The 25521-nt window shown below is 34.7% G+C and overlaps 1 protein-coding gene and 1 pseudogene across 1 annotated transcript; both read left to right on the forward strand.

Annotated features, from left to right (window-relative positions):
• The first annotated feature begins 4652 nt into the window (after positions 1 to 4652).
• On the forward strand, positions 4653 to 8337 carry LOC110669528 (AP2-like ethylene-responsive transcription factor AIL1; annotated as a pseudogene).
• A 15309-nt stretch (positions 8338 to 23646) lies between these two features.
• On the forward strand, positions 23647 to 25300 carry LOC110669523 (vegetative cell wall protein gp1). The gene has a single exon (XM_021831224.2). The coding sequence runs from the start codon at positions 24253 to 24255 to the stop codon at positions 24901 to 24903; it is 651 nt and encodes a 216-aa protein (XP_021686916.2). The 5' UTR covers positions 23647 to 24252; the 3' UTR covers positions 24904 to 25300.
• Positions 25301 to 25521: the final 221 nt, after the last annotated feature.

Consider the following 25521-nt stretch of genomic DNA (forward strand, 5'->3'; position numbering starts at 1 on the left):
TCTTCACAAGTTTGGCTTCCTCAAATCTTTTACTAAGTGCTTTGAGAAGATTAACAAGATTGGTAAACCTTGTACTCATATCTGCAATTGATTCTCCTGGCTTCATTTCGAATAGCTCATAATCTTGGATAAGGAGGTTTGCTTTGGACTCCTTGATGACATTCGTTCCTTCATAAGTGACCTCAAGCTTATCCCAAATTTCCTTAGCAGATTGACATCCTGAAACACGATTGTATTTATTAAGGTCAAGTGAGCAATGCAAAATATTAATAGCTTTAGCATTTACAGAAATTTTCTTCCAATCATTGTCATCATATTCATCTTCATTTTTAGGAACTTTAGTATTTCCTTGACCATTCTTTTGAGGAACATATGGACCATTTTTAATAATTTTCCATGCATCAATATCTACAGATTGTATAAAATTTCTCATTCTCACTTTCCAAAATGAGTAATTAGTGCCATTGAAGAGTGGTGGTCTAGTAATTGAGTAGCCTTCAGCTAGTGGTGCGGGTATACCGGCAGTGTTGCTAGATGAACCAGCCATTGGGAATCACTCCAAGGTTGTGACACCTTAAGCAAGAGAGACAAGCTCTGATACCAATTTGTTGTCCCAAAATAGTCCAAAGGGGGGGGGGTGTGAATTGAACTTAACCAATTTTTTGGCCCTTGCTTGTAGCCTAATGAAAAATTGTGGCTTTGTTCAACTAAGTGCTCCTATATATATAGTGAAAGTGATATGTGTTTCAAGAATGTGTCCCTAAATTGCAATTTGAGACTCAATCAATATTTATAGCAATTTTTAACATAACATGCATAGAATTTAAACTACACAAAAGTAAAGAGATTAAGGTTAGAGAAATCAAATACAATAATTTTTATAGCAGTTTGGCTTAACTAGCCTACATTCACTCTCTCAAAGAACCCTCTTTGAGTTTTCTCTCCACTATTTGCTCTTTTAAAAGCAAGAGATCAAAAGTCCTTTACAACTTTTTCAATACCAAGCTTTTACCAAGGTAGCTTGAACCCTTGACAAGTGGTATCTCAAGCACTCACACTCTCAAGCTTCAATTGGTGCTTGTACAGCCTCTCTTGAATGCAATTTAATGTTTTAACACTCACTCTCACTTAATACAAATCAAACTATAAAGAAGAGATGAGTTGATTTGCCAATGGTAACTCAAACACTTTAAAGCTCTTGAATGAAAGCAATAAATGAAAAATCAAGATTGGAGTGAAATTGTAAGCTTTCATCAAGTGTAAAATGAAGTAAAGAAAGTGTATTTATAGTCCCAAATCATTTTAAACTGTTTGAAATCTTTTTGAAACGTTATACACTCTGTTCTAGGCAAAATAGCTGTTATTTTGTCTTTTTGTACGAAGTTGAGCAACTCTGATCATTTAGCAAACTAATGAAATTTTTGGCGACAGTAGTAAACTAGTTGGCAAACTAATATTTTAGTAAACACATTAACAAACTAATATTTTAGCAAACAAGTTAGCAAACTAATTTACCAGATGCCTGTTTCAAATTGTAATATTTAAAAATCTAATTTAGACCTTAAATATATATATATATATATATATATATATATATATATATATATATATATATATATATATATTCCAATAGCAGTATCCAAAGTTATGATCAGAGAAAATTTTATAAAATAATTAAAAGAAAAATTAATTTTTGAGCTCCAATTGACTAAAACTTTCATCTATTCTTTTTACACAAGTCCTAAGACTCAATTCCTAACTCTATAACTTTCATACCTTTACTTCGAGTCGTAGCTTTCATAATCTTGTTCTTTCTCAACTTGGATTCATCTTGAGATGCCTTTGAGTGCTCTTCCTCCTTAGATGCAACCTCAAAGATTCTTCATGAGTAAGAGAAAGAATCTACACATCACTTAAAATTGAGTTAGATAGATTCTAATTAAGTTTTGTTATCATCAAAATCAATGCTCATTTTGAGCTACACGGGGTCAACAATTAATTTAGTAATTAAAAAGCAACTGGACAAAAAATTTTTTGAAAGATGAGTCTACATATATATATAAGGCCAAGAGCATAAGCCTATAATTGTATCAGTTTGCTTGTTTGATTAAGCTGTGGGGACATGTTCAAGATTTTTGCTTAATTTCCCCGACTGATTGAGACAAAGATTTGCCCAAGATTTTGTCATAGATCACCTTTATGACAGGATTTTTTTTTTTTTCATCTCAAATCCTATAAAAATTTGTATTTACATTTGAAATTTCATAGTTTTGAAATTAGTTTTAATATCATTGAATTAAAATTTATAATTATTGATTTTTTTATACAATTGAATCCAATTAACATTTGAAGTCAATATCTCATAGTTTTAGAGACTGTCCCAATATCACTGAACAAAAATAATTAATTTTTACTCATCTTATTAATAAATTTAATTGCTCGTCTTAATAATTAAAAATAATTTTTAATATATAAATTAAACGTAATATATATATATATATATCATTATGAAAGAGACCGAATCTCAATTAATGTATAAATTAATTAAAAAATACTTTTAAATATAACATATATAATACCACCTACCATTTTTTTCAATAATATATTTGTGTACCAAAACGGCTCCACAAGGCAGCATTAACTTAAAATTTGAATTTTGGTTTTGGTTGGTCATGAATCACCTCAATTAATAAACATTAATATATATTGTGTAAGTTATAATTTCATTCTTAAAATTTATCAATATCCTTGACTATGTGTTTTTTTTTAATTTTAAAATCCAATTATAATATTTTTAAATTATGTTAACATCAACCAAATGATCCATTCAGTCGATATGCTGGTTTTTGGATGGGAATGGATTGTTTTGATTCATTCATTAATTTAAGGGACAAGAATCGAATAGCAACATTTTCACTCTTTAATGTTGATCTATGTTGGTTTTGATTTAATTCAGATTTAGTCTGTTTTTATTAAAATATTTTAAAAGAAAAGAATTTTGATTTTAATTTGGAATTGAACCCATCTCTGTTTAGATTAAGTTGATGTAAATTATACTTGTTATTGAGGATTTTGTTGATTTTGAATTTGTTTTGAATTATAAATATTTGGAAAGTTGGATCATCATTTTTTATGGTAACTTTGATCGAGGCTTTTGAATTTTTTGATCAGATTTGAGGCTGAAAAGAGTAAAATATTGAGTAATCGTTCTCTCTCAGCTCATGTTTCTCATGTGCAGAGCTAAAGCCTTCAAAGTTGGAGAAGCTTTTAATCCTGACCTTTAATTATATAATATATAAAATTAATGAATAAAATATGTATGTATTGATATGCGTTAGGGGAATCACTCACAGTTAATGCTAGCATTATTCTAATTAGAAAGTCAAAAATTTAGAACCCCATTAACTAAAGTTAATAGAAATGTTTGATTTTCTAGTTAAAGACAAAAAGAATAATAATGAAACAGACTCTTAATTGAAGATGAGATAAGGCCAAAAGCAATTTCTTGTGTTAATGGAAGAATGATCTCTTTGGTGTTTTCAATTATTGTTTTGTATTATATAAGACAAAATGTCTAATCCTTTCTTATTTGCTTATTAGATTAAAAAAAAGGTTAAATATTTTCACTAATCCTTTTACAGAATAATCAAGGCAGAGCAGCTGAATTATGTGAATCTCTATGGTGGACCAAATCCACTAGTCATTACCCCAACTGAGACAGTTTCACTAGTCAGATTGGGCTGGGAATGTTAAAGCCCATTTAAAATTGACTCAATAACTCTGGGCCTGAGCCCAACCCAATTTAAACAAATGAAATGAAATTGTTTTTCACGCTAAGAATTTTCTCACTTCAATAATTTTTGTAACAAATTTTTTGTTTATTAAATTTTAATTAATATTTAAATTCAAATTTTAATAATTATAATATCACTAAAATTGTACTATCATCTACCCAAAATTGATTGATTACCAAGTACAGTAAACCCCAGAAGAGAGGGACGAGAAATGTGAGTAAGGACTAACAATAATAGTAATTAATTTAGATCGGCAAAGCCCAAATCATTCGCTCATTGGTCCAATATTATTATTTTTTTTTTGTTTTGGACTGCAGGTCCAATATTATTTTATACCATCATAGTTGATGGAGGATCATTACACTCTTTGCACATTTCGGTAAATTTGCTTTCCCCCTCAACTCATGCGGTGGTTTCAAAGCATACCCTCCTAAAATTACCAGAACAACCCTATATATGGGTCAGCTGTCCTGTCAGCATCCAGTGTTCATCACAGGCAGCGAGTGTAGGTTTTAAATGTACGACCCAGCGAGTGAGGAGAGCGCTCTCCCATCTCTGCTCTGCATGCCTCAAGTGTGAAATTGGATCCGCTGTGTGACCATACCATAGTTTTGAGCCGAAATTTGGTGCGTTTAGTAGCATAGTAGCATAAATTTAGTTGAAGATCTGGGCCTTTAAAGAACAAGAAAATTCATACAGTGAATTCGGTATGTCTAATCAAAGAAAAGCAGAATCCATTTCCACCAATAGAAAATTCATACTTTATTTATTTATTTATTGTGTAGTATATATGTAAATGTGCGCGTGAGTAAGGGGTGCTGAGCCTGATTCATGGACACGTCTGCTAAATGAGAAGAGACTGAGAGGAAATGAAAGAAAGGGCACAGAACCGAAAGCTGCATTGGCAAAACAGATAGAGATGTGCAGAGGCCTGGTAATATAAGACGAGAGAGAGGTTCGTTTTAAAAATTTTGAAGTTTAGGGCCAGGGAAAGAGGAAAGTAAGCAGGAGAGATACTTGTATCAATAACCCACAACACAGTTTTTGAGATTGAGAGGAGGGAATAATAATATGAGTGATTGGTTGGGTTTTTCTCTGTCTCCGCACCTGAGAATCGATCAAGGGTTTGGTAGAGATGAACAAGGAGGTTTTTCTTCTCATCATCATGATATCTCTGTTATGCCTTTGCGCTCTGATGGATCTCTCTGTGTTGTTGATCCCTTTAGAAGCTCCTCCAATGCTTCTCAAGGTACTGCTACTGCATCTGCATGCACTTTTCCTCTTTTCTTTATTTGTGATTTTCAAGAGTAGGGTTTTGTTCCTCACCATCAAAGCTTGCAATAGATATGTGAAAGCTCAAGTTTTTCTTGGTTCCCTTTGATATTTTGCATGTTTTTTGTTTTGCTGGATACACAACTGAATCCTACTGGATATTCTTTTCTCTTTCTTTCTTTTTTTAAATTATGGTTTTGTAGATTGGAGGTATGAAAACTCCATGGATGCGACTAGTGCAAGTGAGGAGGGTCCAAAGCTTGAGGATTTCTTAGGTTGTTACTCAAACTCTCCCTCTGATGAGACAAAAGTTTATTGCCAAGAAGACCAAGCCCAAAGCCTCACTAATAGAATCAATGTTAATGTGGCACCAAGCTTCAACACCAATGGAGATATAGACACTAGAGACAATCTCACAAACCCACCTCATTTAATCCAATCTTATCATCATTATTACAATGACAACCCACAAACCCTAATACCTAGTGACAACCTCCAACACTGTGATCCAAAGCCTAGCGATGGCCATAACCACGATCACAACCTTAGCCATAGCCATAACAATGGCACGTATCGTTTACCGTTCGAGAGTAGTAGTTCAGTTCCTGGGTTCAAGTCTTGGCTAAGCCAGGCACAGTTTTCTAGCGATAAACCTTCAAATGAAGCAAACAATTGCAATTTTCAGCCATTATCACTCACAATGAGTACGAGTTCTCAGAATGGACTAGTTGCAGTTTCTCCATTGCAAGTGTTTGATAATCGTAAAAGGCCTGTTGGGAAATCTCTTGCAAGAGAGCCAGTTCCCCGTAAATCTATCGACACTTTCGGACAAAGAACTTCTCAATATAGAGGCGTCACGAGGTACTAACTATTACTAGTTTTTTAAACTTCTGTCTCGGCAGAAATTATGTATATAAGTTTGCTTGAATTCTCTCATATGTATATAAAACTTTAAGGGAGTGTTTGATGCTCTATATTAGGCATAGATGGACTGGGAGATACGAGGCCCATTTGTGGGACAATAGCTGTAGAAAAGAAGGGCAAACAAGGAAAGGAAGGCAAGGTGGGAGAAACAAGATTTAATCATTTTGCTGAATTTTTTTTTCTTGTTTTCCAAAAGAGTATTAACGGTTGTGTTTTCATGCGCTTTTTGGGTCTTCTCCTTTCGCTGTGTCAACCTTGTGCAGTTTACCTTGGTAGGTGAAACTCCTATATATGTCCAGTTTCTTGTTTTATCTTTGATTGTTACTCTTTTTTTGAATTTTTATTTGTTTATTTCTCTCTTACAAACATGGGACAGTGTGCATGTTCTTTCTTCTTCATTCTTTTTGTTAAATGGTTTTATCAGGTGGCTATGATAAAGAAGAAAAAGCAGCAAGGGCTTATGATTTAGCTGCCTTGAAGTATTGGGGACCAACAACCCATATAAATTTCCCTGTAAGTCCCTTGGGTGATCTTTTATGTTCAACCTATGCAAAAAATTAGCATTTGTTAATTACTTGAATATGATATTGTCTAACTTATTAAATGCTTATAGTTGAGCACTTATGAGAAGGAAATTGAAGAGATGAAACAAATGACTAGGCAAGAATTTGTAGCCAATTTGAGAAGGTTTTAGTTCTTTCCCCCACCCTCCTAGCTGTTTTGCAATCCTGATAATTAATCATATAAAATAGTAAAGGGATTGAGAAAAGAAACAAAGATTGATTGCTTCTTCTTCAAATTTTGGCAGGAAAAGTAGTGGGTTTTCAAGAGGAGCTTCTGTGTACAGGGGAGTGACAAGGTGATGGCAGAAAGCGACTTCAATGATAAAGCTTTCCATTATTTTACTGTTTTTTGCAGGCTTTTCAGTTATCCTAGGCAATAATAGGCAAACATTATTATTTTGCATGTGGTTATGATACCATTGACAAGTGTATATGCTTTAGTCTGCTATTAAAGATCATCCATCACCGTATATATCTTTCTTTCCTTTTACTTGCTAAGTTGTTTTCTTTTATCCTGGCAGACACCATCAACATGGAAGATGGCAAGCTAGAATAGGAAGGGTTGCTGGAAACAAGGACTTGTACCTCGGAACTTTTAGTAAGCTTCTCATCCTTTTTCTTTCTTCCATCAATATTTTGCATGTATTCTATGTTGCATAAAATCTCCTATATTTTGCATAATTGCTCTTGGGAAAACCCTTAAATCTGTTGCCACGATGGATCATTTAATTTGGTGGTCCTGATAATTCACTAATCAATAGGTTTAAGGTTAATGTGATAGGTTGTCACATATTGTGCTTGTACTAATCTATATGCAGCTCTGATGAAATAATTATGCCTTGAATTATTAGGGGAAAGCCATTGGTGCAAATTAGTGAAATCAACCTAATTTATGGAAAAATTCTTGTATGAATTCAGTAGAACACTTGTATTTGTGGGCTAACCACTAATATGAAGCTGTGTGTCTTGTTTGATATAAAATAATATAAATCAATACATATGGACCTCAGAAGTTATCAGAAACCAATTTGTACGTCGACTTGCACTGGATCTCTAAGACGTGTAACCACTTGTTATATAGGCACACAAGAAGAAGCTGCTGAGGCCTATGATATTGCGGCAATTAAGTTTAGGGGTACAAGTGCTGTCACCAATTTTGATATAAGTAGATATGATGTGAAGAGAATTTGCTCAAGCTCTAGACTTATTGCTGGAGACCTTGCGAAACGTTCACCAAAAGAATTGGCTCCTGTGGCTCTTGAGGACGATAATTCTTGTGCTTCTTCAACATCTCCCGAACCCCTTCTTGCCATAACAAGTGGAGAAACATCCCAAGAATTCGCTGGTGGCGGGATTGCTCCCCAGAGAATCCAAAATGTTCAGCAGGTTTAGCCAGCGAGTTCTGCACAGTTGGCGGAGCTGGAGACTACACTCAAGGTTACTCCTCAGTGCAGGGCTCAAAGTATGAAGATGGTAATAGTGGAAGTAACAACAGGATTGGTAGTTTGGGATTGGTTCATGAAGTCCCTATGTTTGCATTGTGGAATGAGTAGGAATAATTATTTGAGAATTCTCTATAGAGAAGTTTAAAACTGTAGGGAAAAGAAAATTGGTAGATAGTTAGGCGTAGGAAATGTCACAGGGAACTTGAATTTGAGGATTATATATAGTAGCTGAAAGATTATGAAAGCCATTTGGTGGGTCGGTGATAAAATGTTTGTCTGTAGAAGGATTTCACGAAAATGATAGGGATGAATTATTGAATTTCAGTAACTTTCGCAGTATCAGCGATGGTTGCCTCCACCATTAATGTTCACGAAACACTTTTTGCCTCGAAGGACATATCCTATGTAGCCAACTGTGTTTCCCTCGTTAGAACAACGTAAAGGGTACGATTCGTTGATGGGTTACAAGTTCTTGTTATAATAAAAATTAAATTCTGATCAGAATTGAACTGGTAAAGCACCGATTAGAATCAATGAGTTCTGAATTCCAATTACAAGTTAAAGTTTGGGTTCAAATATTCTACTAGAACGTTGAGATTTAACCAAATTAAACCCAAACCATGGACTCGGTATGCCCGTCCATAGAGTCTTTCTCCGCTCATGCATGGATGTCCTTTTAGCAAAATCTCACGTCCATCGATCGACATATCCCATCAAGAAAATTAATGGGACCCAACTTACAACGGCTACCGTAAACAGAGACAGAGCTTCATTGATTGGTTGATGTGAGAATATAAGTTATATCTGGTAATGGAGATTTACTAGCATGCATGACATGAAAAAGTCAAAGAACTTATAGAGAGAGAGGGAGAGACAAGGAGAGAGATTTACTAAACAGTGATCCCTTTGACTGTTCTAGAGAGCTGAGGATAAAAAGAGCGATTTATAGAGAGAGAGAGGGAGAGAGAGAGAATCCAAGAGCCTGCCCTAGTGAAGGCCTGTCTTAAATTGCGTGCCCTTATAGCTTTATGTGCATCTCTCTCCTCTTGCAGTCATTTTGGGGCGTTTATTCAGTGCTAGCCCAACTCCTCTTGGCGGCGCGTATAGTCACTTGCCTGATTGAATTTGTCCTATATGCAATAAGAAGCTACGTGAAAATATTGATAATCAGCCTAATATAAACCTAGTTTGTTAAAGAAAAATTAGAAAACCCACTGTAAAAAATAGATTTATAGGTTTTGTTTATGTTTTGGTTTAATGAAAGTTCACGGATTATAGATTTGTAAGTGGGAACATGCATGGCATGACATGTGCAGCGCAAGAAGAAGAAGACGAAGCAAAGTACAAAAGTAAGTAATGCCCATAGCGAGTAAAAGAATTAACAGTTAGATTAGACTAGAACTGTAGAACAGAATCCCAAAACCATGCAATAAACCTCAAACCCTAGACTCTTATTTTGCAAACCTAAACCCTAATTAATTAAAACACTAGAATTCTATTCCCTACCTCTCTACGAAGACGGTTTTTTGATGGAGAAATGTCTTGGCGTGAAGGAGTATCTTGCAGTGAGGTCTGGTCAGATTTTAGTGGATCCCCTCTCCTTTGTCACGGATCCTTCTGTAAATTTTCTCACTGCCCACCACCACGCTCCGTATATATTCCCCCAGCATCAGCAGCATTTTTATTTTATTTTATTTCCATTATTATGTATGTAAACCTCTGCTGTTGTTACTATTTTTTTTTTTTATGTATGGATAGATTATTAGGTATATATATATATATTATTTTTTATAATTATGTAAGCTTTATTTTTCATATTACGAAGAAAGTTTATTTTTTATAGAAAAAAGATCACTATTTTTATGTGTATCTGTTAGAAGAAAGAATACAAGTAATGAAGAAAAGGATTGTGTATTTGTCTGTGTCCCATTTACAGAGATATTACATCTATTTATACATGAGAATATGAACTAATTTGGACAAGAATAATAATTGCTATAATTATGCTACACAAATCTCCTATAATCATGTGATTCTTGTAATTATGTTACACAAATCTCCTATAATCATCTTGATTCTTTGTAATTATGTTAACAACCCCCTCAAACTCAAGGTGGTAGCACAGGTGCCAACTTGAGTTTGCTTAAGAGATCCTGAAAGCGAGCGGGAGGATGCGTTTTGGTGAATATATCAGCGGTTTGGCTGACAGAGGAGATAGGAATCAAACATATGGTGCCATGAGCAACATGATGACGTACAAAATGACAATCAATTTCGATGTGTTTGGTACTCATGAAATACATCATTATGAGAAATCAGATGGCACTTCTATTATCGCAATGGAGTATTGTGGCAGAAGAATGAGTGACACCCAAATCAGTTAATAACCACCGTAACCAAAGTAATTCAGATGTAGCATCAGCAAGAGCACGATATTCAGATTCTGTGCTAGAACGTGCAACAACTTGCTTTTGCTACGCCAAGAGATAAGAGAATTACCCAAGAAGAAACAATAACTGTAGAGCGACGATCATCACCACCAATCAAGATCGAGTAGCGGATAATACTAGGGAGGAGGTAGCGGAAAAGTGCAAACCATGAAAAAGAGTGCCTTTGATATAACGAAGGATTGAGAAATGAGTTGAGCGAGGAGCGGACATAAACCGGTGACGGATGAACAGATATGAAATATCGTGTCGAGTAATCGTGAGATAAACAAGACTCGACAGTCCCGATATAAAGTAGGATCATCAAGAGGAGTGCCATCAAGAGGTGTAAGTTTGCAATTGAGCTCCAATGGGGTTGATCTTGTTTTGCTATCGATGATGCCTCGCCGAGAAAGTAAGTCGGATGCATACTTGGCTTGAGATAGATAATAGCCATCGAATTTTGAGAAACTTCAAGGCCCAAAAATAGAGAGAACCTGTGTCTTTCATTTCAAAATGTTGATTGAGATAATGTTGTAACTCTAAAATACGATGAATCATCTCTGTTATTATCATATCATCAACATAAAGCAAAGAAGAACAATACCAAGTGAATAATGCGTAATCATGTGGACTAGAGAGAAACCAAGTTGAGCAAGAGTGGAACTAAATTTGGCAAACCAGCCCGGAGCTTGTTTTAATCCATATAAGGCTCGCCGAAGTTTGCAAACCTTATGAGGAGAATGATAACCAGTAGGAGGATGCATATAAACCTCTTCTGTTAAATCACCATGAAGAAAAGCATTTTTAACATCCATCTGGAAAAGTTTCCATTTACAATAGCTAAGAGATCGCGAATAGATGTTAATCAGCAAAAGTTTCCTCATAGTCGATACCATACTCTTGAGTGTACCCTTTGGCTACTAAGCGAGCTTTGTAGCGTTCAATAGTTCCATCGGTCTTGATTTTGTAAATCCATTTGCAACCAATAGGAGTCTTGTTTGGTGGAAGATCAACTAAATCCCAAGTATGAGTTTTCTAAAGCCCAAGTTCATCACCATAGCTTGTCGCCAAAGAGGGTCGATTTGCCTCACGATAAGAATGAGGCTCATGAAGGGTTGCAATAGTAGAGTAACAATGAAAATCGTAAAGATAATGAGGAGTTTCTCTTACACGGTAGAACGACGAAGAGTAGTGCTAGGAGGAGATGCAGCGCAGTCTGGATCAACAAGATTCAACGTGTAGTTGGGCTAATATTGAGCACATCACAATCACCGGATCAGACTTGGAAACAACTCTTTGGAGGAGTCGGTGAAAAATAGAGAGTCAGTGATGAAATTTGGAAAGAGAAGAGAACATAGTATTTTCCCAAAAGGTAACATGACGAGAGATGCGTAACTTATTAGAAACAGATCCCAACAACGATACCCTTTGTGTTCAATGCCATAACCAAGAAAACAACATAGACGAGCACGGGTTCTAATTTGGTATGTTCATGAGGTTGTAAAAGAACAAAAGAAACACATCCAAAAGGTTTAAGGATGGAATAGTCAGGAGGTTGTCCAAACAACTTTTCAAAAGGAGATAAATTATGAAGAACCAAGGTAGGAAGACGATTAATAACATAAACATGAAAAGTCGCTTCTCCCCAAAATTTTTCTCGACATGAGGCGTAAAGAAGAAGAGTACGCTGAGAATCAAGAATATGGCGATGCTTATGCTCGCTCGCCCATTCTGTTGAGAGGTGTGAGGACAAGAACGTTGAACAACGGTGCCTTGTTGACTAAGAAATCAAGCAAAGAAGAATCCCGATATTCCATGGCATTGTAGAATTTTAATGTCACAAGAGAATCGAGTTTTAATCATTTTTGCAAATGTGATGTAAATTTGTGATAACTCGATCGATGTTTCAAAAATATATCCAAGTAAACCGAGAATAATCATCAATAAATATTACAAAATAACGAAAACCATTTATTGAAGAAATAGGAGAAGGACCCCAAATGTCAGAATGAATTAAACCAAAAGGAGTGTCTGAAGTAGTATTATTATGGGAAAAAGATAATGCAGGTTGTTTTGCAAGCTGACAATTTAAACAATTAAATGACTCAAACTTAGTAGATCCTAATAATCCACGAGAAATTAAAGGTTGAATTTTACTGGTAGAAGCATGACCAAGACGAAGATGCCATTGGTGAATGGAGGAATTAGGGATTGTAGCTGCAGACACAAATCTCTGAGGAAGATGTAAAGATGTAAGCTCAAATAATCGACCCACTCTGCGACCCTCCCCAAGAATCTGCCCCATTTGTGGATCCTGCACTGACACCATGGTGAGAAAAATAACATTTAGTCCTTTTTCACACAACCGACCATAAATAAGATTGAGTGCCAAATTAGGGATATAATAGGTGTCGGAGATGAAGATTTGAGGTAGACACATGACCGGTATGTGTGATGTTCATTTTAGTACCATTTGCGTATGGATTGGTGGTAAGGAAGATTTTAAGACAAGAATTTAAGATTAGTGGTCATATGATTACAACATGCAGAGTCAAAAAGCCAATAAGAATTACCGGAGTGGCAGACATGGCAGCAGGAGAATTAGAAGAGATAACCTGTTTGAATAGTGCCTCAAGATCACTCATGGTGATGGCAGTAGAGCCCTCGAGGAAGATCCAGGCTTTGAGACATTCTTGAATTTAGAATGCCCTCCTTTTGATCTTGGAGGGCGTGTGGGACAATGTTCAAGAATATGACCGTAACCATGACAATATCTGCATTTTATGGTAGGACAATATGCAAAAGCATGACCAATTTGATTACAATTCTTACGAGTTGATTGCCGATTTCGATGTGAGGATCGAGTAGTTGCAAGAGCACTTCAAATTGAGGAGTTTTATCCAAACCGAGACGAGTCTCTTCAAAAATAATCTCTTGAATAGCGGTTCCAATGATGGGAGTGGATTTCGATGTAGCAGGACGCTCGAGCGGCCTCATATTACGATCGAAGAGCCATTAGAACTTGAATGAGATGAAGATGATCTTCACCGATTTTGGCACGAGATATTTGATTCCAAATAGGTTGGACACAGGCAAGAAAATCATTCATGATTGACTCGCTTGTTTCAGATTATGAAGAGTAGTCCACAACCGATAATAGTGGGCAAGTCCAGTGGTCCGATATCGATTAGCCAAAAATCCCGATTTCTTTTGCGAGTCATAATTAGCAACCGGATGTGGATGGACGAGACAGAGGTATTGCGAAACGTGATGATCTCGATGATTTTTACTATCCCAATCCTCAAGACGGCCAAGAATTTTGCATCGGTTTCATCGTTCTCTCTTGTCGGCGTAGTGATATCTCCAGAACAATACGCCAAAGCTTATGACCTATCAAAAACTTTTCATTCCTTGAACCCAAAGATTATAGTTGGAACCATAGGTTTTGAAATATCGATTTCTCCATTGATAACAAGATGAGGAAAAAAATGGTATAATAATAGGTATGAAAGAATGAACCGCAGGTTGTAGAGAGAGCAGAGAGACCCCAAAAAACTAGAAATAAAAGTTTTATGGCTCTGATACCATGTTAGAAGAAAGAATACAAGTAATGAAGAAAAGGATTGTGTATTTGTCTGTGTCCCATTTACAGAGATATTACATCTATTTATACATGAGAATATGAACTAATTTGGACAAGAATAATAATTGCTATAATTATGCTACACAAATCTCCTATAATCATGCTGATTGCTGTAATTATGTTACACAAATCTCCTATAATCATGCTGATTGCTGTAATTATGCTAACAGTATCAATGATATTTTATAATTTTTTAAAAAAATTTAAAAAATTATTTTAAAAAATAAAATATAAAAATTCATAAAGTTAGAAAATGGAGATAGAAATAGAAATATTTGAATTTGTATTTAATAAATTTGAGTTTTTTTCACTATTTTAAATTTTATTTTTTGAATTTTTTGTAAAAAAAATTGATTTTTCTAATTTAAATTATTTGAATAAAAGATATTGTGCCATTATAATTAAGACTTCAAGAGATTAAAGTTCAAGTGATGCTACAGAAGTAGAAATAAAGCAATTCCCATAAAGAGTAATAAAACGAAGTTACCTACGAATGGGCATCTCGCGTGCCTCAACTCACCCTCTGAATTCAACCTGTAAAAGAAAGAACGCAACAATTTCCAAGGCCAAAGTGTTCAATTTTTATATATAAATATCATCTAAAAGTGTTAACCTTCATGATGTACAAAGGTTCCATGGCCCATCCCTCCGTTTACTCTCTTTTTCTGTCTCTGCAATTCCAGCATCTCGTCCAATCTCACAGCACATAATTGCAAATAGATTAAAAAAAAAAAAGTCTTTATGTTTGTTATTCTGAAGTAAGATATTATTGGAAATGTTTATCTTGTTTGGGGTGAGTTTGCTAAGGAATTTAAGTTTTCAGAAATTGTTAAAGTGAAACTTGTTTGGTTGGCTATTTTTGTGAAATTTCCAAGTGAAAAGCACCTCACTTCTTGACTGTACAAAATCTTAAGTTCTTGAATCCACAGAAACTTAAGTAATTGAATGCAATCTAATTAAGTTCTTTTGCTTTTGCTCTTGCTCTCACTTTATGAGATTTGGTTGACCATATTTACCATTATCTTATTTTATCAATTGAGTCTAGTAGAAATTTTATGTCATTTTTGTTCTCACTTTTCATTAAAACAATTTTACTGTCTTGAGAATTTAACATATCAGCTAAATGTATTCAAATCATACCTCCTGGGAAACAAGTTACTTGTCGAGAAGTGACTTATCGAAAAATAAATTATATTAAATCAAATGAGACCAAAGTGTTAATTTCATTGTAATTGAAAAATCATCTTTTAGTATAAATATTTAGTAAATATAATATTTGAATCAAAATTTAAAATCAACTATTAGGTTTAAAATTATAATTAAGCAGTCAATGATTTATCTTCTTATGAAAAGGAATTAGGTGACATAAACATCACTTTATATTTTTTTTTCAAAAGATAATCTTCATTCAATAAAAGCCTAGTTATAAAGTCCATGGTTTACAACAATAACCTGCCTAATAAAGGCCCTAAATATAAGTCCATAGAAAAAAGGCTAAAGCCCAAGCATAAACCGTAGCTACACAGGTTTAGGGATTGACTCGGCAAAAAAACAAGCCAAGAACCACTGTGCCGTCAATGTAGGGGCCAAGGAGTAACCCAGATAGTCTCCGATGAACTTAGAGCTTCCCAAACTAAGCCAAAAAACTCCAACTCAGAGAACACCCACAGAACTTTCAAAGCAAGGTCAGTTAAAATCATGAAGATCTGAGATCATGGAAGGCGAAATGTGTTGCAAGATAGATTAACAGCTCACAGAGAGTGTTGAGGTAGAACATAGGTGGCAAATGAAGCCAAGGGTGGTGCAATAAGCCGGCGAGAGACTCGAGAGGTACCGCACCCCATAAAACGAACTCTCCCAGAGCCAGAGATGCATGACGCACGACGCGGATGAAGAACAGATCCTACAAGCAACCATCCAGGCTAGACAAAACACCTACAATATGGTAGATCTAGAGGCAAACTCACCAGATCGGTACCAAATCAACCACAAATAGGAAAATAAACCCAGAACATAGTAGATTAAACAAAAGCTCTCTTTTTGAACTCCAAACTACCAAAGAAATTAAAGAAATTCAATATTTTATTTATTTATTTATTTTAATTAATTAATAATAATTTAATATATTTATTTAAAAAAAATATTTTATTGAATGATCTGCTTATATATATAGAGAAATATTTTATTGGATAACCTGCTTTTATATATATATATATATATATATATATATATATATTATTTTTGAAATTAAATATATATCTATAATTTGAACAACTCAGTTCAATAATAACTCTTATCTCATTTTATACCTAATAGAACTCTTGAAATATATATACCATAATAATCTATTTCTGTTAAACTTTACTCTCAAAACCTGTTTATCACCTCATTTTTCTACCAAATACTCTTAATAGGTATTTTCATCATCTTTCATTATTATTATATGTGTGTATGTATGTATGTATATATATATATATATATATATGAATTTACGATTTATAATCTGATATGTGCAGAGAATTCATAAATTCTTACTTCTCTATTCATCACCTTGGATTCTATTTTCAAAGATATTCGAATATTCAATCTGTCAGTTGAAATTGTCTCTCTTTCATTAAATATAACTATTGTCTTGAAAGTTTCAAGTGAGTCGTAATAAGTATCCTCTTCCACGCATAGATGACCTGTTTGACCAACTTCAAGGTGCAAAGTATTTTTCCAAGATTGATCTTCGATATGAGTATCATCAATTGAGGGTCAAGAAAAAAGACATACTCAAGACTGACTTTAGAACTAGGTATAGACACTATGAATTTCTCGTAATGCCTTTTGATCTTACCAATTCCCCAGCCGCTTTTATGCATCTCATGAATAGAGTTTTCAAACCTTTCTTAGATCAGTTTGTTATAATGTTTATTGATGACATTCTAGTGTACTCAAGGAATAAGGAGGAGCATGAGCGGCATTTGAGAATTGTTCTTCAGACCTTACGAGAACACAAGCTATACGCCAAATTCCCAAAATGTGAGTTCTAGTTAGATAGTGTGGCTTTCCTAAGCCATACAGTGTCTAAGAACGGGGTGTGTGTTGATAAGAAGAAAGTTGAGGCAGTGCTTCATTGGCCTAGACCAACAACTGTGTCAGAGATTCGTAGTTTCTTAGGTTTAGCAGGGTATTATAGATAGCTTGTTCAAGACTTCTCTCATATTACAGTACCTTTAACTAAGTTGACCCAGAAGAATGTGAAATTTCAGTGGTCTGAGGCTTGTGAAAAAAAAGTTTTCAGGAGCTTAAGACTCGTTTGACTACAACACCAGTGTTAGCTCTTCCGTCTGGATCAGGGGGTTATGCAGTGAATTGTGATGCTTCTAGGATTGGTTTAGGATGTGTTTTGATGCAATATGGACGAGTTGTTGCATATGGTTCTCGTCAGTTGAAAAGGCACGAGCAAAATTATCAAACTCATGATTTGAAAATGACTGCAGTAATTTTTGCTTTGAAAATCTAGAGGCGCAATCTGTATGGTGAGACTTGTGAAATCTTCATTGACCACAAAAGTCTCAAATACATCTTTAACCAACATGATCTTAATCTTAGGCAAAGGAGATGGATAGAATTGCTGAAGGATTGTGATTGCACTATACAGTATCACTCTGGAAAAGCTAATGTGGTGGCTGATATTTTAAGCAGGAAGTCTTTTGGTAGTTTAGCCCATATATCTACCAAGAGGAGGCCTCTGATGGTGAATTACATGAGTTGCTAGATCAAGGAGTAAAATTTGAAATCGTATCTGGATCATTCTTAGCACATTTTTGAGTTAGGGCTATCTTGATTGATCGAATTAAGGCTGCTCAGAAGAGGGATTCTCAGTTGTATAAGATTATAGATAGTATCCATCAAGGCCAAGCTCAAGGGTTCATGTTAGATGATGATGGAGTTCTTCGTTATGGCACTAGACTTTGTGTCCCTAGTGTTGATGAGTTGAGAAGAGAAATCATGGAGGAGGCATACCATTCTGCTTATATAGTACACCTAGGTTCAATTAAGATGCACTGTGATTTAAAGGAGCATTATTGGTGGGGTGGCATGAAGAGGGATATTACAGACTTTGTTGCTAAATGTATGACTTGTCAACAGGTTAAGGCAGAGTATCAGAGACCATCTGGGTTACTTCACCCGTTACCTATTCTCGAGTAAAAGTGGGAGCACATTGCCATGGACTTTGTTGTGGGTTTACCTAGTACACGAGGTGCTTACAATGCAATTTGGGTGATAGTGGACAGATTGACAAATTTTGCTCATTTCCTTCCTATGAAAACTACATATGACTTTGCTAAACTTGCACAGTTATATATAGATAAGATTGTTAGTCTTCATGGTGTTCGAGTTTCCATTGTCTTTGATCGTGGTACTCAGTTTACTTCTCGATTTTAGAATAAATTCCAAGAAGCTTTGGGAACACGAGTAGACTTTAGTACTGCTTTTCACCCTCAGATAGATGGATAGTCAGAAAGGACCATACAAACATTGAAGGACATACTTCCTGCATGTGTTATGGATTTTGGTGGCTTTTGGGATCATCATTTGCCTTTAGTGGAGTTTGCTTATAATAACAGTTATCAGGCAAGTATAGAGATGGCTCCATACGAGGCATTATATGGTCGAAGGTGTAGGTCACCAAATTGTTGGGATGAAGTTGGAGAAAGAAGGCTTACCAGACCAGAGTTGATACAGTTAACTTCAGAGATGGTTCGGCTAATTCGTGATAGACTTTTGACTGCTCACAGTCGACAGAGAAGTTATGCTGACCCTAAGCGTAAAGATGTAGAGTTTATGGTTGGTGATCATGTATTTCTAAGAATTTCACCTATGAAAGGAATCATGAGGTTTGGGAAGAAATGGAAGCTTAGTCCTCGTTTTGTTGGTCCATTTGAAATTTTGGAGAGAATTGGAGTAGTTGCTTACCGTTTAGCCCTTCCATCTGGTTTTGCACATGTACATCCATTTTTCCATATTTCTATGCTTAGGAAGTATGTACCAGATCCATCTCATGTTTTGCAATATGTATCAGATCCATCTCATATTTTGCAACCTCAGACCATACAATTTAGGGATGATATGTTATATAAGGAGCAACCAGTAAAGATTTTAGATCGACAAATTAGGAAACTCCGGTCTAAGAAAGTAGCTTTGATCAAAGTCTTGTGGCGTAATCACTCAAGTAGTGAGGACACATGAAAGGTAGAATCTGAAATGCTAGCCAAATATCCTCATTTATGTGATTCTTCAGGTTAGAATTTTGTCTGTTTAAATTTAGGGACCGAATTTTCTTTTAAGGGGGATGTATGTGGAAACCCAATATTTTATCTATTTATTTATTTTAATTAGCTAACAATAATTTAATATAACTAAAAAAAAAGAGAAATATTTTATTGGATGGCTTGCTTATATATATATATATTATTTTTGAAATAAAATATATATCTGTAATCCGAACAATCTGGTTTAATAATAACTCTTATTTCATTCTATACCTAATATAACTCTTGAAATATATACATCCTAATCATCTCTTTTTGCTAAACTTTGCTCTCAAAGCCTGTTTATCACCTTATTTTTCTACCAAATACTCTCAACAGGTATTTTCATCATCTTTTATTATTATTATTATATATATATATATTTATGATTTATAATCTGATGTACGCAGAGATCCATAAATTCTTACTTATCTATTCATCACCTTAGATTCTATTTTCAAGGATATTCGAATATTCAATCTGTCAGCTGAAATTGTCTCTCTTTTATTGAATATAACTATTTTCTTGAAAGTTTTCAGGTAAGTGGTAATTATAGTACATGAGACCGTTTTATTCCCTTTTAAAATTTCTTAGCATTAAATTTGTTATTAAATGAAATTTTAAATCAATATTTTAACAATTATTTTACATGTGATTTTCTAGAGTTTTATTTTATTATCGAATTTTATTCTGATTTTGATTAAATAATTAATTTTGTCAATTATCTCTGTATTAGAGCCATTAGGATTCCGAAAACAGATCTTTAATGTTTTTATATTGATTGATATTTGACTATAAAATTTACCGATGTGTTACACTGAATTTATTCAATATTGATTTGATCTTATTGACTCTATGAAATTATTGAAATGAACTGTTGGAATTGTACTATCAGTTATTATTTGCTATCTGAAATTTTTTTGTTGATTTTGATCGATTTGTACAAATTGATTTTTTATTTTGAATTGGTACCTGTGCCCAGTATCTATATCTGTTATCTGACCCCACCGTGTGGACTATCATGTTATGAGGTTGCATTGTTGAGTCATGCATCATTGCAATTTATGGTTTGTATTAGTATCATATGCATTGATATCTATGAAGGAGGAGGAATGTATCTAATATCTGGTAGCGCACTTACCATGTGGCCTTTGGTGATGTGGGATATCATCACCCTGGTGTATTATACTATAAAATTTTATTGAATGAATTTTTTTTACATATGTATTTTATGAAATTATTTTATTAATGATTTTGATAGCATGAGCATGATTTTATTGAATAAAAAATTTATTGTGAAATTAATCAAGCGTCTGTCTGTTCCTATTCTGTTATGTGCTATAATTATCATTCACTGAGCATTAGCTCAAACTACGTTTTCTCTGTCTGTTATCTGTTTTAGATCAGTAGAATTCTGAAGCTGATCCAAATATTCAATCCATTTTATGGAGAGGAACGATTTTTGATTTGTTCTCATGGTATACCCGTCCTCGGATTAATAATTAGTTTAGTTTATTGAACAGTTTAAGTTTTTATTTAATATCTGTAGAGATTTCGTAATTTACTTATGAGATATTTATGTTGTTTATTCAATATTTTATTTATTTAGATTTTATCTATTTTTTAGAATTGGTAAATGACAATATATTTATTTAAGATACTCTGATAAAATTTACTTAATTTAAGAATACTTAAATTATATAGACATAAAATTTTGAATCTTAACATAAACTCAAAAGTAAATATGTACAGCCACCTAAAATGGGGAGAGCCGACTCATAGCTAGGTGGAGAGAGGAGCTCCTTGGGCAGGGGAAGCCGCATAATTTGCAAAAGAGATGCCCTTAACACAAGAAAACGAAGAAAATTGAGAGTTTTCTCTCTATAAAAGCCTTAGAGAGAGAGAGAGAGAGAGAGAGAGAGAGAGAGAGTCATAAACATCACTTTCATGGTCATTAATTTTTTTTTTTAACCGATTCACGGTCGTTAGTTACTGGGAAAGCAAATTACCTTGGACAGGAACGTTTCTATAATTTGCATTGGAGATAGGTAGGGAGGAAGGGCGTCTAGAGATGATGGGACAAGAGCAGGGAGGGGGCTGGGGTCTTTATAATTTTGGTTCTACGGCTAAAAGACAGTCTTTGTGCTGACAAAAAATTTTGGGGACTGTATCAACCAAAACATGCTTCTTGCTTTAGCTGCACTGCTACTGTACTCATAAGGAATCTAGCTTCCTGCAAATATTGGTTCTGCCTCTGTCTAATGATTTTTTTCTTACCCATGTGATCTTTGCTTGGACTTTATATATCTATCCATAGCTTTCCCTCCTTTATCACTCTACTGTTATACTGAGGTCTGAGTGTCCAAAAAAAGCTTGACGAGAGAGAAAATAAAAAATTGAGAAAATAGATCACATTTTATTTAACCCCAAATATAGTTTAAGGGTGGAGAATTACTTAAATTTTTATATGTAGATCATTTTTTTAACACTAGTAAATACGATATTTATGCCCTTTCACACTTAAACATAAATATTTAAAGCATGAAGTTAAAAAGAAAAAAAAATTTTCATGTGAATTTGAAATGAAATTTACATCTCTTATATTTATGAATTAAATTTATAGTTAATTGAGTTGAGACACAAGAAAATTAACTATTACATTCACTCTTATTTAGCATCCGTTTATAGGCTTAGTATAATACTTTGTAATTCTTAATATTTAATTTCTTTGTTAATTAATAAACGTGAAATCATTGACTAATTCTATAGTTGATGTATATTAGTTTGTCTTAATTTTAGGCGTGATTAAGAAATATTTTACTTCATTACTTATGAATATTCCTTTAATCACTCCTAAAGTTAATATGAAATAATATAGTATAATATTCACAAGTAATGCATATTCATAGACCTCTTTTTGTAAAATTTTTAATTTTTTGAAATAAATAATTTTTTTATAATTAGAAAAAGAAAATAAGAATCCATACAACCTGATTTGAATTGAAGATATAAAATCGATATAGAGTTCTTCACCATTAAATTAACATTTCTAAATAAAAATAGCACTTGTCAACAAGAGTTAAGTTCAGCTGTTAATTAATGTTCACATTTAAGTTGAGATTTCAAGTTTTATAAATTATCATTTTTAGTGAATAATCTCTAAACTTCACTTTAATACTTTAATCTTTTAATCTTTCAGTGAGATTGATGATATACCTAATATTGAAGTGGGAAGCCTCTCATATCGTAAATTTTATTAAAAAAAAAAGCATTTAATTAAAAGATGAAAGGTTTTGCAAACACACACCTTTTCCCATACAAATTATATGGCAAGAATATTAAAAATATTCATTAGATTTTATTGTCTCATTCCTATTCATCAAACATGGTGAGAATTTTCATATGTATAGTGAGAATAATGAAAAGGAAAAATTATAATGATGGGTAGCACATATTATGTTTTAGTAGTGGTGGCAATTTTGGACACGATCTGCGAATACGACACGAAAATATAGGATTTGAGTTAGGCTTTTTTGTGTTTGTTTCGAATTTGTGTCGACTCATTTTATGACATGGTTATAATCGTATTGTGTCACGGATTAACCCGCTAACTCAACTTGACACGTTTATGACACGATTTAATATTCGTGTCATGTGTTGACCCGTTATCCGCTAACCCATTTAACCTACTTATGTAGTGTGTTAAATTGGTTAAGTCGTGTCAAACCGTGTTAAATGGGTTATTTCGTGTTAAATGGGTCCTGTCGTGTTGAATACACTTAATACAATTTAATATTAATTATATCGTGTCGTGTAACCCCTATGATAGAAGGATCGTATTCGTGTTTAAATTTTTGACACGATTTGTTAATCGTGTCATATTTATATCGATCTTAATCATATTCGTATCATGTGCACGAACACGACTCATCAACTCGAATGACCACCCTTATGTTTTGGTCCAGGTGACATTTCTCTAACGCAAAATCTGCTCAGCTTTACCATCCAGGCTCTTGAGAAGAGTTTACAGATTGAGCCCATGAGCTTAAAACTCAGGAACCCTTTGTTTGACCACACTTAAGTCTTTGTCCCACCAAAATGGCAATTGAATTTTCTGGGCTGAGCCATAATATGATTGTACATATTAATGGGCCCAAATGCTACCCTTTCACTATCATTCTACACCCAAAAGTCCATGATACCCAACATTTGGGGCCCACACGATCTTACAGGATGTGTGAGTGTCTCTCTGAAGAAATCAGGGCTCGCAATTCAGATCTCTCTCTTCCCTTCTCTTCTAGATTCTCTTTCTAGGCAAAACAATCACCCAAATTAGGCCCTACCAACGGATGAACCCGCGTTCCCCTGGCTCCACTCTCTCTTTCTCATTCATTCTCGCATTTGTGTCCCACTTCTGCATATCTCTGAAACAGAGAAGAAACACAACTTCTTCTTCTCTCATTAATGGCTCTTTCCCAACATCTCTTTTGACCCTTTCTCCCATACCCTCTTTGATTTTGACGCAGAATCGATAATGGAAATCGAGGATCCTCAACTACTGTGAAAAATCAAGGTTCTTCAATTTTGGGGACCAACCCAATTCACTCATTTCCTTGATTGCCTACGAGAAAACGAAAAATCAATTGCTCCTCCATTGTCAGAAATAGCCCCTTATGCCATATGCCCAAACCCTAGAGCTCTGGTAGCAAATCCAGAAAACCAGGATTTGGAAGAACCCACTAGACTGTTTCCTTGATTTTTTCTCAACAGCGAGGAATTACGGAGATCAAACCCTAGTTCTCTGGTCCCCAATCTTGAAGAACCCAAATTCTTGAATTTAAACCAGAGTGCAAGGAATTCAAGAATTTGGGTTCGTACCCAGATGCTAGAACTTCTTGAATCCTCTCATCAAACACCTATTTTCTTTGGAATTTCTTGTTTGATGGAAACACAGTTACCTACTCTGATCTTTCTGATTTTAGGGCTTGTATGTAATTTCCGTGCTCTTCTTGCTGAATCACAGCCACAGAATGTCCATGCATCACGCGCATCTGTAACCCCATCGACTCCTCCGCTGCTGCCACCACCATCGCCATCACCGCCATCTCCGCCTCCTTCTCCTCCATCTCCATCTCCTTCTGCACCTCACCCTTCTCCACCTCCACCTCCACCATCAACATCCTCAAAATCCCCACCATCCTCATCCCATCCTGCACCACAATCACGATCACCTCCAGCACGAAAATCACCACCACCTCGACCCGTATCACCAACTCCACCACGTTCTACAAGCAGTCCGCCGCCGTCACCTAGGCATGCGTTCCGCGGCAGCTCCTCAAACGGGAGCAGGACGGGGCAGCAATCACCGTCATCAACGATGCGAAATAGTCATGCGATGAACACAGGGCAGAAGATTGGGTTGTTGTTTGTGGGTATTGCTGTGATTTTGCAGATTGGCGTTGTTGGGTTCTTGGTTTTCAAGAGAAGGCAGCTGTTGAGGATCCAAGATAGATATGAAACTTGCTCTTCTTGAATTTCACCATTGTCAAGTTCATATCATTGATGGGTTAGAGGAGGTTTTATTGGAATTGATAATTTTTTTTTTCAAATTCTTTGTTGGCAAAAGATTGATTTATGGATATAAATGGCAGATCGTTGGGTAGCAAATTTAGGGGTTGATTCCCCTGTTCAAGTCCTTGAGGTATTTCTGTAAAGTGGAATTTGTTGATTGGCGTTTTCCTAATATTCTTGCTATTGAATTTCATTTTCTAATGTAGTTTTATCCGCACAGCTTATAGTCTAGAGGAGTCGAGCCATTTCTTTGTCATGTCACATATTGTGCTAACATACTTGTAAACAATGTCTGGAATCATGGAAATTGGAAGGATTGCAATGACAATTTTTACATCACATTCTTTATGTGCATTCAATCTGTTGGGTTCATTCTATTCTTATGCTATGGATTTAATTTTTATTGCATTTAATGTTGCGAATTTTACCAGTCCATTTGAATTTGCCTCGGTGTATGCATTTCTTGGATCAGCTCGTATATTGTGTTAGGCAATAGCCAAAAGATTTGAAGCACTAATATATTCAAGTCAATAATGTTGAGTCATTTGAATAGAACCTAAAAGGTCATAGCTGCAAAGTT

The sequence above is a fragment of the Hevea brasiliensis genome, chromosome 1 (assembly GCF_030052815.1).
Source record: "Hevea brasiliensis isolate MT/VB/25A 57/8 chromosome 1, ASM3005281v1, whole genome shotgun sequence".
Classification (NCBI taxonomy): domain Eukaryota; kingdom Viridiplantae; phylum Streptophyta; class Magnoliopsida; order Malpighiales; family Euphorbiaceae; genus Hevea; species Hevea brasiliensis.

Excerpts from the sequence above, each read along its gene's own strand:
- LOC110669523 (XM_021831224.2), top strand. The coding sequence starts at position 24,253 with ATGCTAGAACTTCTTGAATCCTCTCATCAAACACCTATTTTCTTTGGA.